At 44.9% G+C, this 16,809-nt stretch overlaps 1 protein-coding gene across 7 annotated transcripts in view; it reads left to right on the top strand.

Moving 5' to 3' along the window:
• ZFAND4 (zinc finger AN1-type containing 4) overlaps nucleotides 1–14,738 on the top strand; it is a 49,594-nt gene extending 34,856 nt beyond the window's left edge. For 5 of the 7 annotated variants that reach the window (XM_074999875.1, XM_074999873.1, XM_074999874.1 and 2 more), the window contains 2 exons: nucleotides 1,897–2,014; nucleotides 9,969–12,506. In XM_074999875.1, the coding sequence (XP_074855976.1) occupies nucleotides 1,897–2,014; nucleotides 9,969–10,104 (254 nt within the window). In that variant the 3' untranslated portion in view covers nucleotides 10,105–12,506. Of the gene's footprint in view, nucleotides 1–1,896; nucleotides 2,015–9,968; nucleotides 12,507–14,202 lie in introns of those variants that run through there. The other 2 variants (XM_074999877.1, XM_074999876.1) reach the window with 2 other exon arrangements.
• The last annotated feature ends 2,071 nt before the right edge of the window (nucleotides 14,739–16,809 follow it).

Genomic DNA, 16,809 nt, shown 5'->3' with positions numbered 1-16,809 from the left:
CGTAAGGTGTTAGCTTCTCTTGTTTCTAGCTGCTGTGCCACTTTAAAGACAGCTAACGAGCTAAAACCTGCTCTAGTATTACTTTTCCATGAGGTAGTCTCTTTTGTGAGGGGTTGTTTTGGGGCAATTCTCTGGCCTGTGGTATATGCCAGAGGACAGAATAGTTGCTTAGAGTGGCGCTTTCTGTCTTTGGAATCTATGAATCTGTGTGGTCCATGGAAATAAACTTTCTAACCTCCTTTCTCTTTCCCCTCGTCCTCTCGTTGTTAACTGTTAGTATTAGAGACTGCTGTCAATATCATTCCCAAACCGGGCTAACTGAAACCCTCTGGCAAGAATCTGGGAATAGAACCTGCTCCCCAAAATGGAGTCCAGTAAATTATGTACAGTCTTAGAGGATGACCCTGGTAGTGTAGTTTAGTCAGATCTAGAAAGAAGTCTTCCACATCAAGCTGCCATAGCTTCAGTGGGACAAACTCAGGCTCCAGCCACATTTATGCAGAAGATTGACCGGCTCATGGTTGATCTTCCGTGGTTTTGTTTTTTGCATGCGCAAAATGACACTTTCTGGGGTCAAAGTCGATCCTGAAACTCTTCGTGAGTGGTGAGGATTAGGGAAGATAAGTGGGAGAAACATACTCCCGTCTACCTTCTTCCATGTAGACAATCTTTGTAGTCAACCACTGATAAGCCAATATTAGCTGTTCAACTAGCGTAGCTAAAATTGTGTGTCAGCAGTCAACTTCTGTGTCTAGTATAGAAATAGCCTCAGCCCTTGTGTAAGTACACACAACTCCCACTCAGTGACCCAGCACACTGAAAGCTACTGTCAGCTTAGGGCTGAATTTGGTCGCCTGTCAGTTACTCGTGAAAAGGACTGCCTCTTGGAAACTAAGATGGGCTCAATGTGAAGTACTTGTGTTCTGATGGCTCTTTGGTGCTGTAGGCATCTAGATGCTATTGCGATAGGCACGCTAGAAATGCCTTTATAATCCTCTGTGATAGGTTACTCTGTTCCTCTCCTGATTACTAGCCATCACTTGCTACCTAGCATCATACAGTATGACTGACTGACATGTTCAGATTCTCTCTAGTGAAGGGGAAAATGAGGGCGTACCTTTACTACCCACTGGATCAACTAGTAGCAATTAATCCAATGGGGGCTGATTTATTATGTCTAGTACAGAACCAATAAATGGACCATTGAGCATTGTCTCATCAATTCCAGTACTCCACCAAACAGAGTAGGCCAAGTTGAAAGTTTCGACTTACCACTGTCAAGATTCCACAGTAACTAGACCCTCACTTCAGCTACAATATTCACACAGCTGAAGCTGCATAACTTAGGTTGATGGCCTGAGTATCTTGTCACTTTCTTGCTGACTTGCAAGGTGTCTGCAAATCTTTTAAATGTTTAATGTAGCCAGACACCTGTTATGTTATATTTAAAGGCAAACCTATCGGAGCTTACGTGCTGCTACGTATGCTGGATACTGGGTACATACTGACGGATCACTGATTCCACTCGAAAGTCACCAGTGATCAAAGCACTCTGTTCCAAATGCAAAACAAAAACGTGCTGTGCAGGCGGGAGACAGTCTTGGCACTGAACTCCTTGGCTCTGCTGTCATTAACATGAACTTAGATGAGTTGCTTAACTTCTCCTACATGTCAGGATCTACATCCTACCTTCGCTTTTCTAAGATATGAGGCTTACCTGATGCTCGGGGGGTGCGGGTGTGAGTCTGAGAACACCACTTGGAAGGTGCTGTGTAAAGACAAAGTGTGTTCTCTGGTTACATGACTGGTTGAATGTCATCTCTTGAAATATAATGAAGTGTTCAATAGCAAATGTAACTCTAAAATCCTGTTCATTGTGTGTTTTACTTTTGAAAGCAGGTGAAGCAACCCATCTCCCACCTGTGAATGGTTCAGTGCAAACAAAAAAGAAAATTACAAAGCATTGCTTTCTTTGTGGCAAGAAAACTGGATTGGCAACCAGCTATGAATGCAGGTAGGTTGGGGATATAACAAGTGGCTAAAATATGGGGCTGTGATCAGAGAAGGTGTGTGTGTGAGAGAGAGAGAGAGAGAGAGAGAGTGAGAAATGAGGTTCAAACAGAGTATTCTCTGCTTTCAGGGTATCCATCCTGTGCCCTTGCACGCAAGATGTATGAGCTCATAGGAGACTTTGGTTTGCTAGGTGTAGCCAAGAGAGCATAATGGGAGGGAAAATACAGATTAATTTGGGAAGAATTTGGCTAATAATCTATGATTAGTAAGAGAAACTTATGAACATGTGTTAGTAGCAACTTGGAGAATGTACTACTTTAGTATTTCTGTGTAAATCTGCCATTGACGTCAAAGTTGTATTCAGTGGTGGTTTAGCCATGTCAGTCCCAGGGTGTAGAATGAGCACCTGGGGATGGTAATATCTTTTATTGGACCAGCTGCTCTTTGTGAGAGAATTAAGCTTTTGAGCTTACTCAAAGCTTTTCAAGTTACTTGAAAACATCAGGAAGAGCTCCGTGTAATCTCGAAAGCTTATTTCTCTCACCATCAGAAGTTGGTCCTGTAAAAGATACAGCTTCCCTCCACCCTGAAGTTCCAATAGATTTCCAGGATTACATTAGATGCTAGCAACACCTCTGCATTCAACAACTTACGGTTTTAAATGTTCTGTTTTGGGTAAAACAGCAGTCATCGCTGAAACCTCTTCCACTTATCCTTAGCTTTTCATTAATTTTCATGAAGTCAGGCAGTCAGGAGGTGAGGCAAGATGAAACCAGTGAAGTTTAACTTAGTTGATTAGATGACACAAATCAAGGAGATCCTAACATACCAAAGAAAAAGAAATGTGTTAAACTATTGCCTCTCTAAGCAAATACAGTTAACCATTAACGCTAGAGGAATTAGCTCAGGTGCCAAAAACAAAGCAAGTAGATATGGTCAGTGTGATAGGGTATTTTGGGGGAAAAAATCCACAAAAAAAGAGGAATTAGCAGAAGAATATGTCAAAAATCCATTACTAGAACTAGTGATGACCATTTGGGGCAACTTCCTTATAATGTACAAATCTGTTTGATGCAGATGGTGCCAAAAGAGCACTGGTGTAGTCCAAACAATAAAAATAAGCTACTTTATGTCTGAGCCATGATTTGTTTGTGTTTCTCTGCTTTATTTCCATTCTCGAATCAGAAAGATTGGAAGGCAAATGAGCCTGGGTGGCTTTAGCCATATCCATACAGATATGGATGTTTGTCTTTAGATAAAATTTTATCATATTTTTCATGCTTGCATCTTTCATTCAGTTGATCTGAGATCAGATTTCATACTAAATAGCTACAGCTTCCAAAGAGTTGAAGAATAGACAGTGAATCCAAATAAACCTGCACTAGGGGGTCGAAAGAAAAATACTGGCATTTAGATCTTGAGCCATTTTGCTGAGACTTAGTTTTTTTTAACCCCTGTATTAAAGTTCTGTATTAGGTTTTCTGAAAGCATTTTAACTTCAGCTCTCAAATATATCTTAATTTTGTCTTCTCTACTTCAGTCTGTCTTCCTATTAAGAATTTCTTTTAGCTAGAATATCAATTTTGGTTCCAGGAGATTCTCTTCTTTAGACTCTAGTGCCTGAGTAGTTTTGAATGGTCTTTAGAGACACTCTAGGAGACAGCTGGACCAGCTGGGGTTAATATAATAGTGTGTCATAATAGTGTGCGGTTCAATAAGGAGAAGTGTAGAGTCCTGCACCTGGGGCGGAAGAATCCCAAGCATTGTTAGCAGCTGGGGACCAACTGGCTCACAGCAGTACGATGGAAAGGGACCTAGGGGTTAGGGTGGATGAAAGGCTGGATATAAGTAAACAGTGTGCCCTTGTAGCCAAGAAGGCTGACAGCATACTAGGGTGCATTAGGAGGAGCATTTTGAGCAGATCTAGAGAAGTAGTTATTCCTCTTTATTTGGCTCTGGTGAGGCCACATCTGGAATATTGTGTCCAGTTTTGGGCCCCCCAGTATAAAAAGGATGTGGATTTGCTGGAGCAGGTTCAGCAATGGGCAACAAAAGTGATTAAGGGTCTGGAGCACAAGACCTATGAGTGTAGGCTGAGGGATTTGGGCATGTTTAGTTTACAGACGAGAAGACTTAGAGGTGATTTAATTGCAGCCTTCAACTTCGTGAAGGGGAGCTCTAAAAAGGAGGGTAAGAAACTGTTCTCAGTGGTGTCAGATGTCAGAACAAGGAGTAATGGTCTGAAGTTGAAGAGGGAGAGGTGGAGGTTAGATATGAGGAAGAACTACTTCACCAGGCGGGTGGTGAAGCATTGGAATGCGTTGCTTAGAGAGGTGGTGGATTCTCCATCCCTTGAGGTTTTTAAGTCCCAGCTGTGACAGGGTCCTGTCTCGGATGGCTTTTGTGGGGGTTGATCCTGCTTGAAGCAGGGGCCTGGACTAGATGACCTCCTGAGGTCCCTTCCAGCCCTGTGATTGTGTCTGTACCCCAGATACAACCTCAGCATGGCCAGAGTTATGCTAACATGACCCCCACATGGAGCTTCAGCCTTTACTGACAGAAGGGTTTTTCCATTAGAGTAAGAACATTTGTTTCCTGAGCAATAGTAGTGAGGTGCATGGAAGCATGCTTCTGTCAGCTTAGCTGTGCATACCTGGGAAATTGGGTCGACAAAGCTGAGTGGTCAAGTGTGTGGGTTTTTTCATGTAACTTTTAACAGTGAGGAAGTCTCAGTTGCAGCTGCTGGCCCTGGGGGACTGACAGAAAGCAGAGACACTGCCTCCTGATGGAGTCTCTGTAACCTGTTGGCTTTAAGATTTTGGAAGTTACATCTTTCTCTACTGCGGGAACATCTTGAGACTTCTGTAAAATTAGATTAGGTAGTCCTAAATGTAAAAGAATATGATTATGTGAGCACCCCTTTCAGAAAGGGTGGAAATCTTCAACCAGCACCACGGTCTGCCCTCGTGAGATTCCAACAGAATGACAACCAAGTAAGGAATGTGATTACTCAAGGGAACGTCCAGTTAAGGATCAGTAAATCACTATAAATAGTGAGGAGTCCTGTGGTACATTACAAACTAATGCATTTATTTGGGCATAAGGTTTCGTTCATTCAGAACATTCTATGAAGAACTATATAGAGTAGGTGTATAGCCTAATCAGGTCTTAAAACTGAACATGTTACTTACACTGTCTGCACTATGAAATAGTCAAATTCATTGAAGTCAGCTTTTTACCACTAGATTTTATAAAGTCGAAGTTGACTGTTCACCCTGCTCACGAAGTCAGCTTAGTGTGTCCCTACTAAATGGCCAAAGTTTGATTGTTGCAGCAGTGAATCGTGGGCACCTATTCCACAGTTCCTTCAGCGCTGATGCAGCCTGGATTTTTTTGCTGATGCATTATGGGGAAAAATTGTCCTGTAAGTGGTTTTAGGGGTGTGATGTCATCTTCCCAGACTACATTGCCCTCATTTCCCCCTGCCGTTGAAAACAGACATTTTTGAGAAGTCTCTTTCCCCAATGAGAGAAATTGTTGTCATCTGCATTAGAGAGAGGGCAGCTTTTTACAAGAGAGTTTTTACAGAAGACTTTTAAAATTGACATTAAATGCAAGTAGAGAGAGTGGGGCTGAAGGAGCCAGGTTTGAACCAGAGAGGGGGAGAGAAATTTGTGAGCCATCACCACACAGAAGTGAAGAAGGCCATTTTTTTTCAGATGTCTCTTCCCCCTGGTGAAAATACGCCAAACAGCAGTGGTTCAAAGTGGGTCTGTGTGACTAGTGAAAGATTTCATATTCTCAAGGAAAGATGATACAGTGACTTCAGAAGGAAAAGTGTGGAATCCCAGAGGGCAGTGGGATCTTGTGTTTAGCGTTATTGTAAAAGAAGAGAAGGAAAGACAGAGGGCATTGGTTTCTAGTGGTTAGCATCTCTTCCCTCCATGAAAATACTCCAACAGGAATCTATGTGACTCGTGAAAGACTTCATATCATTTGCAAGGAAAGAAAACATGCTACTGCTTTTCCATTGTATCTGGCTGACGGAGCTAGGCTTGAAGGGGGCCGGGGTGTGGGGGGGGAGAGAAATCTTCACAAGTCCTGTGGCACCTTCTAGACTAACGGATATTTTGGAGCATAAGCCTTTGTGGGAAAAGACCCACTTCGTCATAAGTGGGTCTTTTCCCACAAGAGCTTATGCTCTAAAATATCTGCTAGTTTAGAAGGTGTCACAGGCCTCAAAATATGCTAGTCTGTAAGGTGCCACAGGACTTCCCATTGTTTCTTTAGAGAGAAGTCCTGAGAGTCGTCGTCATGTAAAAGTGAGGAGCATGTAGGCAGTCTGTTACACTGGTGTCTCCAGCATGAAGCGAACAGACCATTAGAAGTAGCAGCTGCCGCCTCATTATAAATCCCCAAGATTAAATCAAAGAGAAGGAAAGAATCCCAAAGGGCATTGGTGCCTAGCGGCTGCTGTAAGGTGCCCAGCAGCAGCAGCAGTGACTTGAGAGGAGAAGGAAAAGTTGGGGAAAAAATGAGAGGATTCCTTTGCCTTTTCTGGTAAAGAGGCCCTAGCCCTAGCAACTGCCTATGCATGAGAAGGAAGGGCAAGAGCCCACAAGCTCCGTTTGGTCAGAGCAAATCCTTCCCCAAGCCACATCCTTTGGGAAGGAAGAGTACTCCTTATGTCCCCTGTCGCATTCTGCTTCCGTACCAGTTACACCCTCTTAAGCAGTGAAGCCCAGCACAGGACAGGACATGGTCTGTGCTGCCCAGCGGCTGTGTGATGTGGTAGGGCAGGGGCTAGTCACATGGTGTGGGATAGCCCACCAGCTGCATGGCCTCTGGGGAGGGGGGCAGCCCCACAGAATATGAAGCTCAGAAAACAAGTTTCTCAGCCTCTCCTGCTCAATCGTGTGCAGGAAAGAAGCTGTCACCCTGCTGTCTGTAAGCTTGGTCTGCACTAACCAGCCATCCTGTGGTGCAGGGGGAGGGGGCTAGCCCACATGTTTCCAGCTGGGGGTGTGGGGCGGGGGTGGGGAGACACTGCACCATACAAATACGAAGGACAGAAAATAAGTTGAGCAACTTGTGGAAATGGTTCAGTCAGCTGAGTGATCCCAGAACTCATTTGGTTACAAGTTTATTGTTCTTTAAAAAGCAAGCGCCGTTCCTCCAGATGAAATCTTCCCCCAAGCCATACTTAATTCATATGTTCCCCAGTCACATTCCGCTGCTGTCCCAATGATTCTTGGGCCTGGCTGTATGGCACCAGCAGAGTGCTCCCAGAACTGCCCAAAGGAGGTGAAATACATTTGGTGACCAGGTTATTTTTAAAAGTCACTGTTCTTTAAAAAGGGACAGAATGAAGCACAGTTCCACCAGTGGCTGCTTAAAAATGTAGCTGGTGCATGGCGGCTTGCGGGGTGAGGGGAGCAGCAGTATGAAACGCGAGGCAGACAAAATAAGCTTCTCAGCCTCTTCTGCTAAATCCTGCGCAGGGAAGAAGCCCTCTCAAGCGCTGAAAACCTGCACAGGACAGGGCATGCCACAGTCTGCAGGCATGGTCTGCACAGCACAGCAGCCATGTGGGTGTTTGAGGGGGAGCTTGATTTTCCCCCGGCACTGTTGAGCATCCCTGATGTTTACTAAGCACAGATTCATCCACCTACACAGAAATGAGAACCTGGATCTCCTGATAGTTCCATACTGGGGCTCTTTTGCAACTCTGAGAAATCATGGCTAGATGTGATCGTCACTGCTGGCCAGAAAGAGAAAATAAATTCACATTGCTGGGCTTCCTGTTAGCTACTTCCTGCACACCTGGAGAGCAGCGGAGGTGAAAGTGGACAGAACAGACCCATTCAGGGCATTGTGGGAGACCTCTGGAGGCCCATAAAGTCAAATTAAAGTATTGCTGTTTCCACACTAGCATTAATTCGACCTTTTAAAATCCAGCTTGGCGTTTATACCCCCTGGGAGAGGCAGGGAGAGAAAGTTGATCTTAGCACCCCTTAAAATGGACATAATGGCATTTGTAGTGAAGAGTCCCATTGTACCATCGAGTTAAGTACGTTAAAATTGACTTCATGCTCTAGTGTAGACATCGCCTAACAGAGACAGACTCAGCAACTTCCTGAAGTAAGTTTCTGATGACTTTGGTTTAGTTTTGACAGGCTTTTACACTCTGAACTGCCATGGAAAAGGATCACGTGTGGTGGCTGGGAAAAGTTTGTCAAGATGTTTCTTCATTGCGATTGCTAACTTGAGTTAGCATGCTTAAATCACTTAACTTGAGCTAGCCTAACTTGAGTGAGAGGGACTGTGCTTCAGAAGTGAACCTGAGCTGCAGAGTGATTTGACTGGCTGCTGCTAGGTGTAAGTCATTGTTGCTTCCCAGCTGTATCACTAGCTCAAGCATCAGCATCACTCGAGAGGTTCAGTTTAATCACCATTGATGGGCTAGCTACCTCATGCTGACATCTCTCAAATTAGATATTTTTGTGTGTTTGACAGGAGTCAAGTTACGGGTAATACTCAAGGTATAACTTCAGCTGACTGCCATGAAGACACACCTGTAGCCCTCTTTTCCAACCAGTAGACTGTAGTGCAGTGTTCCCTGTAGGCTGAGTGCTTGGATGAGTACCCAGGAGAGATTCACGTGCTGCCCAGGTGATTAGCAGAGCGCTTACAGCTGGCAGCATGCATTTCTAGTGGTGGTGTGTATGCACACAAGCCTAGGTGCATATAACAAAATTTATTCAGCATGTAGATGGAAAATTACAGGGAACACTGCTGCAGTGTGTCCCTTTTCCCTTTTGTCACACTAATAATTTTAGCTATATTTAAACTGTGAAATTCTAAGGCAGAACCATTCCCTTAACTTGTATCTACTGGTGCTATTTGAGGAAAGGCAAAGCTTGTCCAGTGTGGCACAGTGGTGGTTGCCTCTGTGTTCATCCCCAGCCTGTGATGATGTTTGTGGCTGGATTTTAAGAGGTGGCTCATGGTTGATTGTCCCCTGACCCACCCTTGGCTCATGGAATGCCTGCTGATTGGGGTTCTCTGAAGGGTGGATAGTGGATAGTTCTCTGAAGACATCCACGCAGTGTGCAGCGGCAGTTAGTAAGGCAAATAGGATGTTAGGAATTATTAAAAAAGGGATCGATAATAAGACAAAAGATATCATACTTCCCCTATATAAAACTATGGTACGCCCACATCTTGAGTACTGCGTGCAGATGTGGTCTCCTCACCTCAAAAAAGATATATTGGCATTAGAAAAGGTTCAGAAAAGGGCAACTAAGATGATTAGGGGCTTGGAACGGGTCCCATATGGGGAGAGGCTAGAGAGACTGGGACTTTTCAGTTTGGAAAAGAGGCGATTGAGGGGCGATATGATAGAGGTCTATAAAATCATGAATGGTGTGGAGAAAGTGAATATAGAAAAATTATTTACCTTTTCCCATAATACAAGAACTAGGGGACACCAAATGAAATTGATGGGTAGTAGGTTCAAAACTAATAAAAGGAAATTTTTCTTCACACAGCGCACAGTCAACCTGTGGAACTCCTTGCCCGAGGAGGCTGTGAAGGCCAGGACTCTATTAGGGTTTAAAAAAGAGCTTGATAAATTTTTGCAGGTTAGGTCCATAAATGGCTATTAGCCAGGGATAAAGTATGGTGCCCCTAGCCTTCAGAACAAGGGCAAGAGATGGATGGCAGGAGATAAATCACTTGATCATTGTCTTCTGTTCTCCTTCTCTGGGGCACCTGGCATTGGCCACCGTCGGCAGATGGGATGCTGGGCTGGATGGACCTTTGGTCTGACCCAGTATGGCCATTCTTATGTTCTTATGTTCTTAAGGGTGCTGTGTCAAAGCTGAAACTGAGTGTCACAAAGCAACGGGCTCTTGGCCAGATTGTCCTAATGTTTCATGTTCTTCATTCTTCAGATGTGGAAACAACTTCTGTGCAACTCACCGCTATGCAGAGACTCACACCTGCAACTACGACTACAAGAGCACGGGGCGGAGGTACTTGCAGGAGACGAACCCTGTCGTTAGTGCACCAAAGCTTCCCAAAATTTAACCATGGTTGTGCTGCTTGTGGCAGTGCTGCCGTGGCAGAATTGTATTACATTGAGAGAAGCAACGTTTGCTTCCGCTGCATTAATTTTGCCCTGCTCCATATCTAAGGATTTGCCAAGTAACAAAAGCACATAAGGATGCATCTGATTGAAGAATAATGTGAACACTACTGTTGCTGACACCTTTATTCTTTAGTGAATCAAAATCTACAAAGTAGTTTTTAAAAACTTACACTATGATTTAACTGTTCTTGCACGTCTTGTGTTAAGTGTTTTATATCTGAAAATGCTATTTCACTAGACAAGTCTTTAAAAGATGCACTTTACTACGTTTCATATTTACTGTATAACCAGACTTGAGGGGGCGCTGTAATGAGGGTGTCATGTAATGTCTCTGTACTCTACCTTGTGTTTTGTCCATTGTGTGGTATGTTAAGTTATTTCACTAGGAAGTCTCCCCCTTACTTCGAACCACCTGTCCAGAGCTTCAAAGAGTGCGGTACTTTCTGCACTTCTGTTCTGTTCCGATTGGCATTAATATACAGTGTATCCATTCTGCCAATAACATATCATGGTAATCACACTATTTCCTAAAATACTACTCTTTATATGGCAGGTTTTTTTAATAGAGAATTCTCTTTGTTGCCATTAAATACCAGGAACAGCTTATTTTAACTTTTTTTGTAATCCTAGATTTTTTAAAACTTCACAACTTCGTTTGTTAAGATGTTGAGTGCTGTTACCAGAAGGAATTCTAATAAATATTAAATTTTATTTTGGTTTGATGCTCGTATAAGATCAGTCCTAATTTTTCCTATTTTATAGGGTGTTAGAAGTGAAAGGAAGATTGTCAGAAAGCTTATAGCATTGCCCTAACTCTGCTCTTTGAAAAAAAAAATCGGTGGTAAACCTCACTTCAGTGGGAACAACTAGGCCAGAATTGAGCATCCTGAAAGTCCTGCTAGCTTGCGAATGAGCCAGTCAAACCCAGCAAATCTGGGTGTTACCAGACTTCAGCAAATGGTTTTTAACACAGCAGACAATAAGTGTTGTTGGCAGCCTTTACTGCCTTGTGCTAAAAAGTCGCAATGGGCTGGTTTAGTATTTGTATGGGAGACCTCCAAGGAAAAGGCAAGTGCTGCAGAAAATAGTGTTAGAGCACCCTCTACTGAAGCCCTTTCTCCTACTCATTAAGTATGAAAACGGTCTGGTCTGGTACCAGGGCACTATCCTATTAGACAGGCCCTATAATATGTATGTTTTAAAACAGCACTTGCAACCATGTATGGCAATGACATTGTTGTGGCCCTTGTGTAAACATAAGGTGTTCAGCAGACATGCAGCCAGGTTCTGACTTGGATTACAAGTTTATACTCTCGTCTTTTTGAAATTCTCTCATTGACTGTGGTGTCCTTCCCTTCCTAAACAGTTGTGTAGTGCTGCTGCTGTGAGTGGTATTTCAATGGCGACTAAAGCAAACCGGTGTTTCTGGTAGGAAGCGGGAAGTAGTTGAAGCGCTGGTCCTCTGTGACAGTGGCCTTTATTAAGGGGCACCTGCAGCCTACAGGCCCTTTGGGATACCTAAATTGCCATGGCTCTCCATAATGGTTGCAGTTGGGCCGGGGGGAATGGCCTGATTTAGCCATAGTGACCCATGCGTTTGAGACCTAAAGGCTCAGTCACAGCCACACTCTAGCAAAAGTTCCAGCTAGTATAAAATTCAGCTGTTCCTTTTGTAGCAACACTACTCACTGTGAACACTTCACCTGGGTGCTCTGCTCTCTGCCCTTTCCGTTAAATATGGACTCCAAGGTCTGATACTGAAAAGTTTTTAATATTCCCTTACATGTCAAGGTATCTTGGAAGGGTTCTGCTAGAGAATATGCGCTTTGTGTTTTCTTTAAAATAATTACAATCAAAATGATACAACTCAGGAGAAAGCTAGGCGGGAGGAGGTGTGGGCCATACCAAGTTGCACAGCTCAGAGATTACATCAGGAGATGCCCACGTTGTTTGCATATGCAACTGTTGTTCTTCTTCTTTGTACCTTCCGTTGCTGTTGTATCTTTATTGGTGTAGGTTTCTTGTCTAATAAGCTGTAAGTTTTCCTTACTGTAAGCACCCTTCTGTGTATACCCTTCATTTCAACCAACAGCATAACCTTAAGTGCAATTAGCAGACAAAACTGTTAGTGACACAACTAATTTTCCACATTCCTCCTGCGTTAGAATGTATGGCAGACCGTTTACAATGTAAACTTTCGTATAAGTGACTTGCACTTCGCTACACAAAGTAGTACCCAGTGCTGCACAATGCTTTACATCTGTTGTAGAGAAATGTTTAGGTTTTGTTTTTGTATTTGAGTCTATCTGCTCATGTAATTTGTGCTATAAAGCATTTGCACGATGGCAGTTTCCATGTGCTCTTGGTTTATCCCCCTCCCTCATTTTTTTAAATTTTGTTTGTTTTTATCTGAGAACTATGAGGAATATCTCCATTGCTCTCTTGCCGGGGTTCAACAGGGACTGTGGGGTCAGCTGTGTGTCCTGAGTGCTGGCACCCTAATGGAGGGGCGACTGGATCTTTTTCAAAGGATCCATTTTTCTCTGAGTCTCCATAAGCCAGCAGTGCTAAGAATTAGTCTATCTCACTGTCTGTTCCTTGAGATGGAATTGCACAGTCTCCTGCTCCCATAGGCTTCCCCGGTAGACAAGGCTTGAATCATTAATGGAAAACATACACCAAAAAAAAAAAGAAAAAACCTTTCCATCCTCCTTTGTCCACTATAAAGAAGCAAAGGGCTTTCCCTTACCCAGCGCTCTGATTCATGGCTTACACCTGCTTGTGCTAGAACATGTGAGGCAGTTTCAATGCCAGTGAGGCTTAGACTGGTGACTCTATCACCAGTTGAGCTCATTGTGAAATTTATAGGGAAAATTGTGCGGCGGCAGAAGAGACCCAGCTGATCGAAGGAGGTGGCTTTACTGGCTGTGTGAACAACTCAGGCTAGGTCTACACTATGAGAAATTCAACATGTATTAAATTCAAATTTTAACCTCATTCTTATGATTCAAATTTATCTACGAACTTGGAAGTTTGAGCCACTGTTCCTCCACGTTGTTTCCGTGTCCCCATTGCCTTATCTAAGTTCAACTGCAGGAGCAATGCACTGTGGATACTTATCCCACAGTGCCTTAGCCCTGGTTGTTTCATGTCAGAATCTCAGAATGCAAAGCACTGTCCCAGAATTCAGAGCACCCAGTAACCATGCAAAAACGAATTGGAGATTGTGCCATTTTCTCCAGCATTTTCTATGGCGCAGTGCTAGCGCAACCATGGGTCCCCAGTTGTTTCAAGTCATTGCACACACCTTGGCGGCAACTTCCTGGACTGTCATGCAATTTTGCTTTCTATTTAAAAGCGTAGTGATGCTTCAGGATGAGCAAATTTTTCAACTGTGGTCCAAGAACTCTCAGGTGCTGGCTGTTCTGGATGCCTTGCTGATAGTGGAGCAGCGGTTTTGGGCTCGTGGGACCACATCATTTTCAAGTCCTGGGTACAGAACTTCTGTGTGTGCAAGTCCACTTTTATAGAACTTTGTGATGTTCTGGTCCCTCACACTGAGGCGCAACAACACAAGAACGCGACCAGCTTTAACGGTTCAGAAGCAAGTGGCAATAACTCTATGGAAGTTTGCACCACCGAACAGTTACTGGTCAGTGGCAAATCAATTCAGGGTGGGCAGATCTGCAGTGGGTTCTGTGGTGATACAGGTGGACCATGCAATCTGTTCGGCATCTCCTCAGGAAGACTGTGACCCTGGGAGATGTACAGGCCACAGTGGATGGCTTTGCTGCCATGCAGTTTCCTAGCTGTGGTGGGGCATAGATGTCATATACATCCCTATTGTGGCCCTGGACTACCTGGCCTCTGAGTATATAAATGGAAAGGGATACTTCTCCATGGTTTTCAGGCATTGGTAGATCACCAATGTCATTTCACTGACATCAATGTGGGATGGTTGGGGAGGGTTCATGACGTGCACATCTTCCAAAATTCTGATATGTACAGAAAGCTCATGGATGGAACTTTTTTTCCAGATGGGAAAATCCAGATTGGTGACATGGAGATGTCTATTGTAATATTGGGCAACCCTGCTTATCCTCTGCTCCCTTGCCTAAGGAAGCCTTACACAGGAGCCCTAGAGTGCAGCAAGGAAAACTTCAATCAGACACTCAGCAGGTGCAGAATGGTGGTTGAATGTGCTTTTGGCTGTTTAAAAACGAGGTTCAGATGCTTCTTGACCCATTTGGACTTTCCCGAAACTCATGTCCTCACCGTGATTAGTGTCCATCATTCTGCACAACATTTGTGAATCCAGGAGGAAGAATGTCCTGTCCATCTGGAGTTCCGAGGCTGAGGCCAGCAGCAGGGCTCTACTTGCAGATGCCTACGTGGCCATTCATCAGTAACCATGCAGAAGGAGCAGCAACAAGGGACACTTTAAAACATAGCTTCATGAATAATCTGTCTTGCACATGATAACCATGCATTTCTCTGTTGTAATACCAACCAAGCCCCACTCCCCAAATTGATTTGTGCTCCGCACCAAATGTGAACCAATAAATCAGACCGTGTCTTACTGAAAGAATGCTTTTACTTGGTTGGAGGAGCTAAGTTGCAGGAAGTAGAATGGATGTCCAGGGTGAGTTACTTTCCTGAAAAAGGGCACCTGTGCTTTCAGCCTTCTACCCCTGCATGCCCAGTTCTGTCTGCTGCCGGTCCTCTGTGGACCTTGGTTTAGTGACGAGCATCTGTGCTTTCAGCCCTCTCTCCCCTTACCCAGTTTCCCACAACGATTTGTGCACCCTACCACTCGTGCATGCCAAAAAATCATACCGCGCTCAACAGAATAAGTTTACTTTGTGGGGGAGGAGAGGTTTAAGTGGCAGGGAAAATAAGCCTTGTCAAGGGTGGTGGAATAGCCTCTTGCAGTGGCCATTGGGGCTAGACCGGCAGGCTGTCCTTGCCCTTCCTCCCCATATTTAGGGACTGTGATGCTGGGGGGCTGGCAGGAGGGGGCAACCTGTCTTCAGGGGTCTCCAGGCAGCGGTCAGCGGTGCTGCATTGGGAATCCCTCTGCAGCTGCAGCATGGAGCACAGGACCTCCGTTTGGTCGCTCACTGCTGTTACGAGCTTTGCTGCTTTTGCTCGTCTGAAACTCAGGCATTTTCTGCTGCCATTCAGCTGTAGTATGATGCCACTGAGCTGTGTCCCTTGTCATCTTACTAGTTGCTGACTCGGACAGCTCTGTGTGCTGCAGGATCAGATCCTGCCTGCACCTGTTTGGCTTCCTTGCCCTGTCTCCCACAGTGGGGATGGCAGCTGTAAAGTGAAGGTCAAAATTTAGAGACAGTTCAGACAAAGCACTTCCCCATGGAATGTATGGGTCTCTGTCTCTTATCAGGGAATGTTTCTTTTCGCAAGGCTGCTTAAGGCTTTTTAAGGATGGGATCTGAAGCGTGCATTGCACAATCCATCATTTATCCAGAACATTTCATTGTGGACTTGGTAAGCTATTGTCTGCTTTCCAGGGGAAAGGAGAGGACTGGAAAGCAGGGGAAGCCGTCCAGTGTCCTGGGACAGGGGAAACACTTTTTTTGGATGTTCCTGGAACAATCCTCTGCAACAAGCGAGGCCCACAGATCCCAGGATCCGCATGGCGAGGGGAAGATGGGGAAGGGTTTGATTCCAGCAGCATGGATGGGTGGGGGTGAGGGAGGTCCCTGCAAAGTAAAAAGAAATGCCGGCTGGAGTGGGTTTGTGCTGTCTGCTGGGTTGAGGGAAAAACGGTTTCTCAGCGGTCACTGGGGCAGCCCCCATCGGGGGAAAAAGCCATTTAAAGGAGGGCAAACCCACCTGTGCTGCACGTTCTGGTTTGTGGTAGAAGGGTCTGCAGAGCTCAGCAGCTGGATGGTGATGGGGGGAAGGGTATGATGGAAGCTGTATGGATGGCTGGGTGGGAAGGGATCCCTATAAAGTGAAAAGAAATGCTGGGGGGAAAGGGCATGTGAGGGGAGAAGCCCTGGAGATCCTGCAGCCCGTGCATGGCAGAGGAGAGTGCCTGCCAACCACATAGCGTGGCAGTGCGCTCCAGGGAAATGTAAAAGGGCAGAAAGCATAAGGGAAAAAAATCTGATCCAAATTCCCGTGCTTCTTTAGGTTACCAAAGACAACCTCATCCTCCTAAAATTAACAGATACCAACAAAGAACAGCTGCTCATCCTGTGTGACCACAAGCCTGGACAATTTGCCAAATTGCTATATGGCGCCATGACTCCAGGTCGCTATCTGGTTGCCTGGTATGGCAAAGCGTGCTACCGAGGAAGCTGCAATAAGTCAGGCCTGCCCAAAAACCTTGTGCAGAAAAATACAACAGTGCCTGCCCTCAAGGAGATCTCCTAAAAAGGAGAAGTACTCCAGCCCCAGAATTAACAACATACTGCTGTAAGGGGCACAGATCCATAGAAAATCTGTAACCATACCTATTCCTGTACCCACCCGCAACCTGCTTCTAGCATTCAGTAAAGAGTACTCACCAGAACAGCTTGGGCTCGGGGACTGGCGTCAAGGGGACCTGTTCCAGCTCTAGGGTGAAGAGATCTGCACTGTTGGGAAGAACTTCCTCAGGCCCTTGCTCTTTGCCC

Source organism: Carettochelys insculpta, chromosome 7, assembly GCF_033958435.1.
Source record: "Carettochelys insculpta isolate YL-2023 chromosome 7, ASM3395843v1, whole genome shotgun sequence".
Classification (NCBI taxonomy): domain Eukaryota; kingdom Metazoa; phylum Chordata; order Testudines; family Carettochelyidae; genus Carettochelys; species Carettochelys insculpta.
Note: the sequence above shows the minus strand (reverse complement) of the source record. Positions and strands in the feature narration are given on the sequence as shown.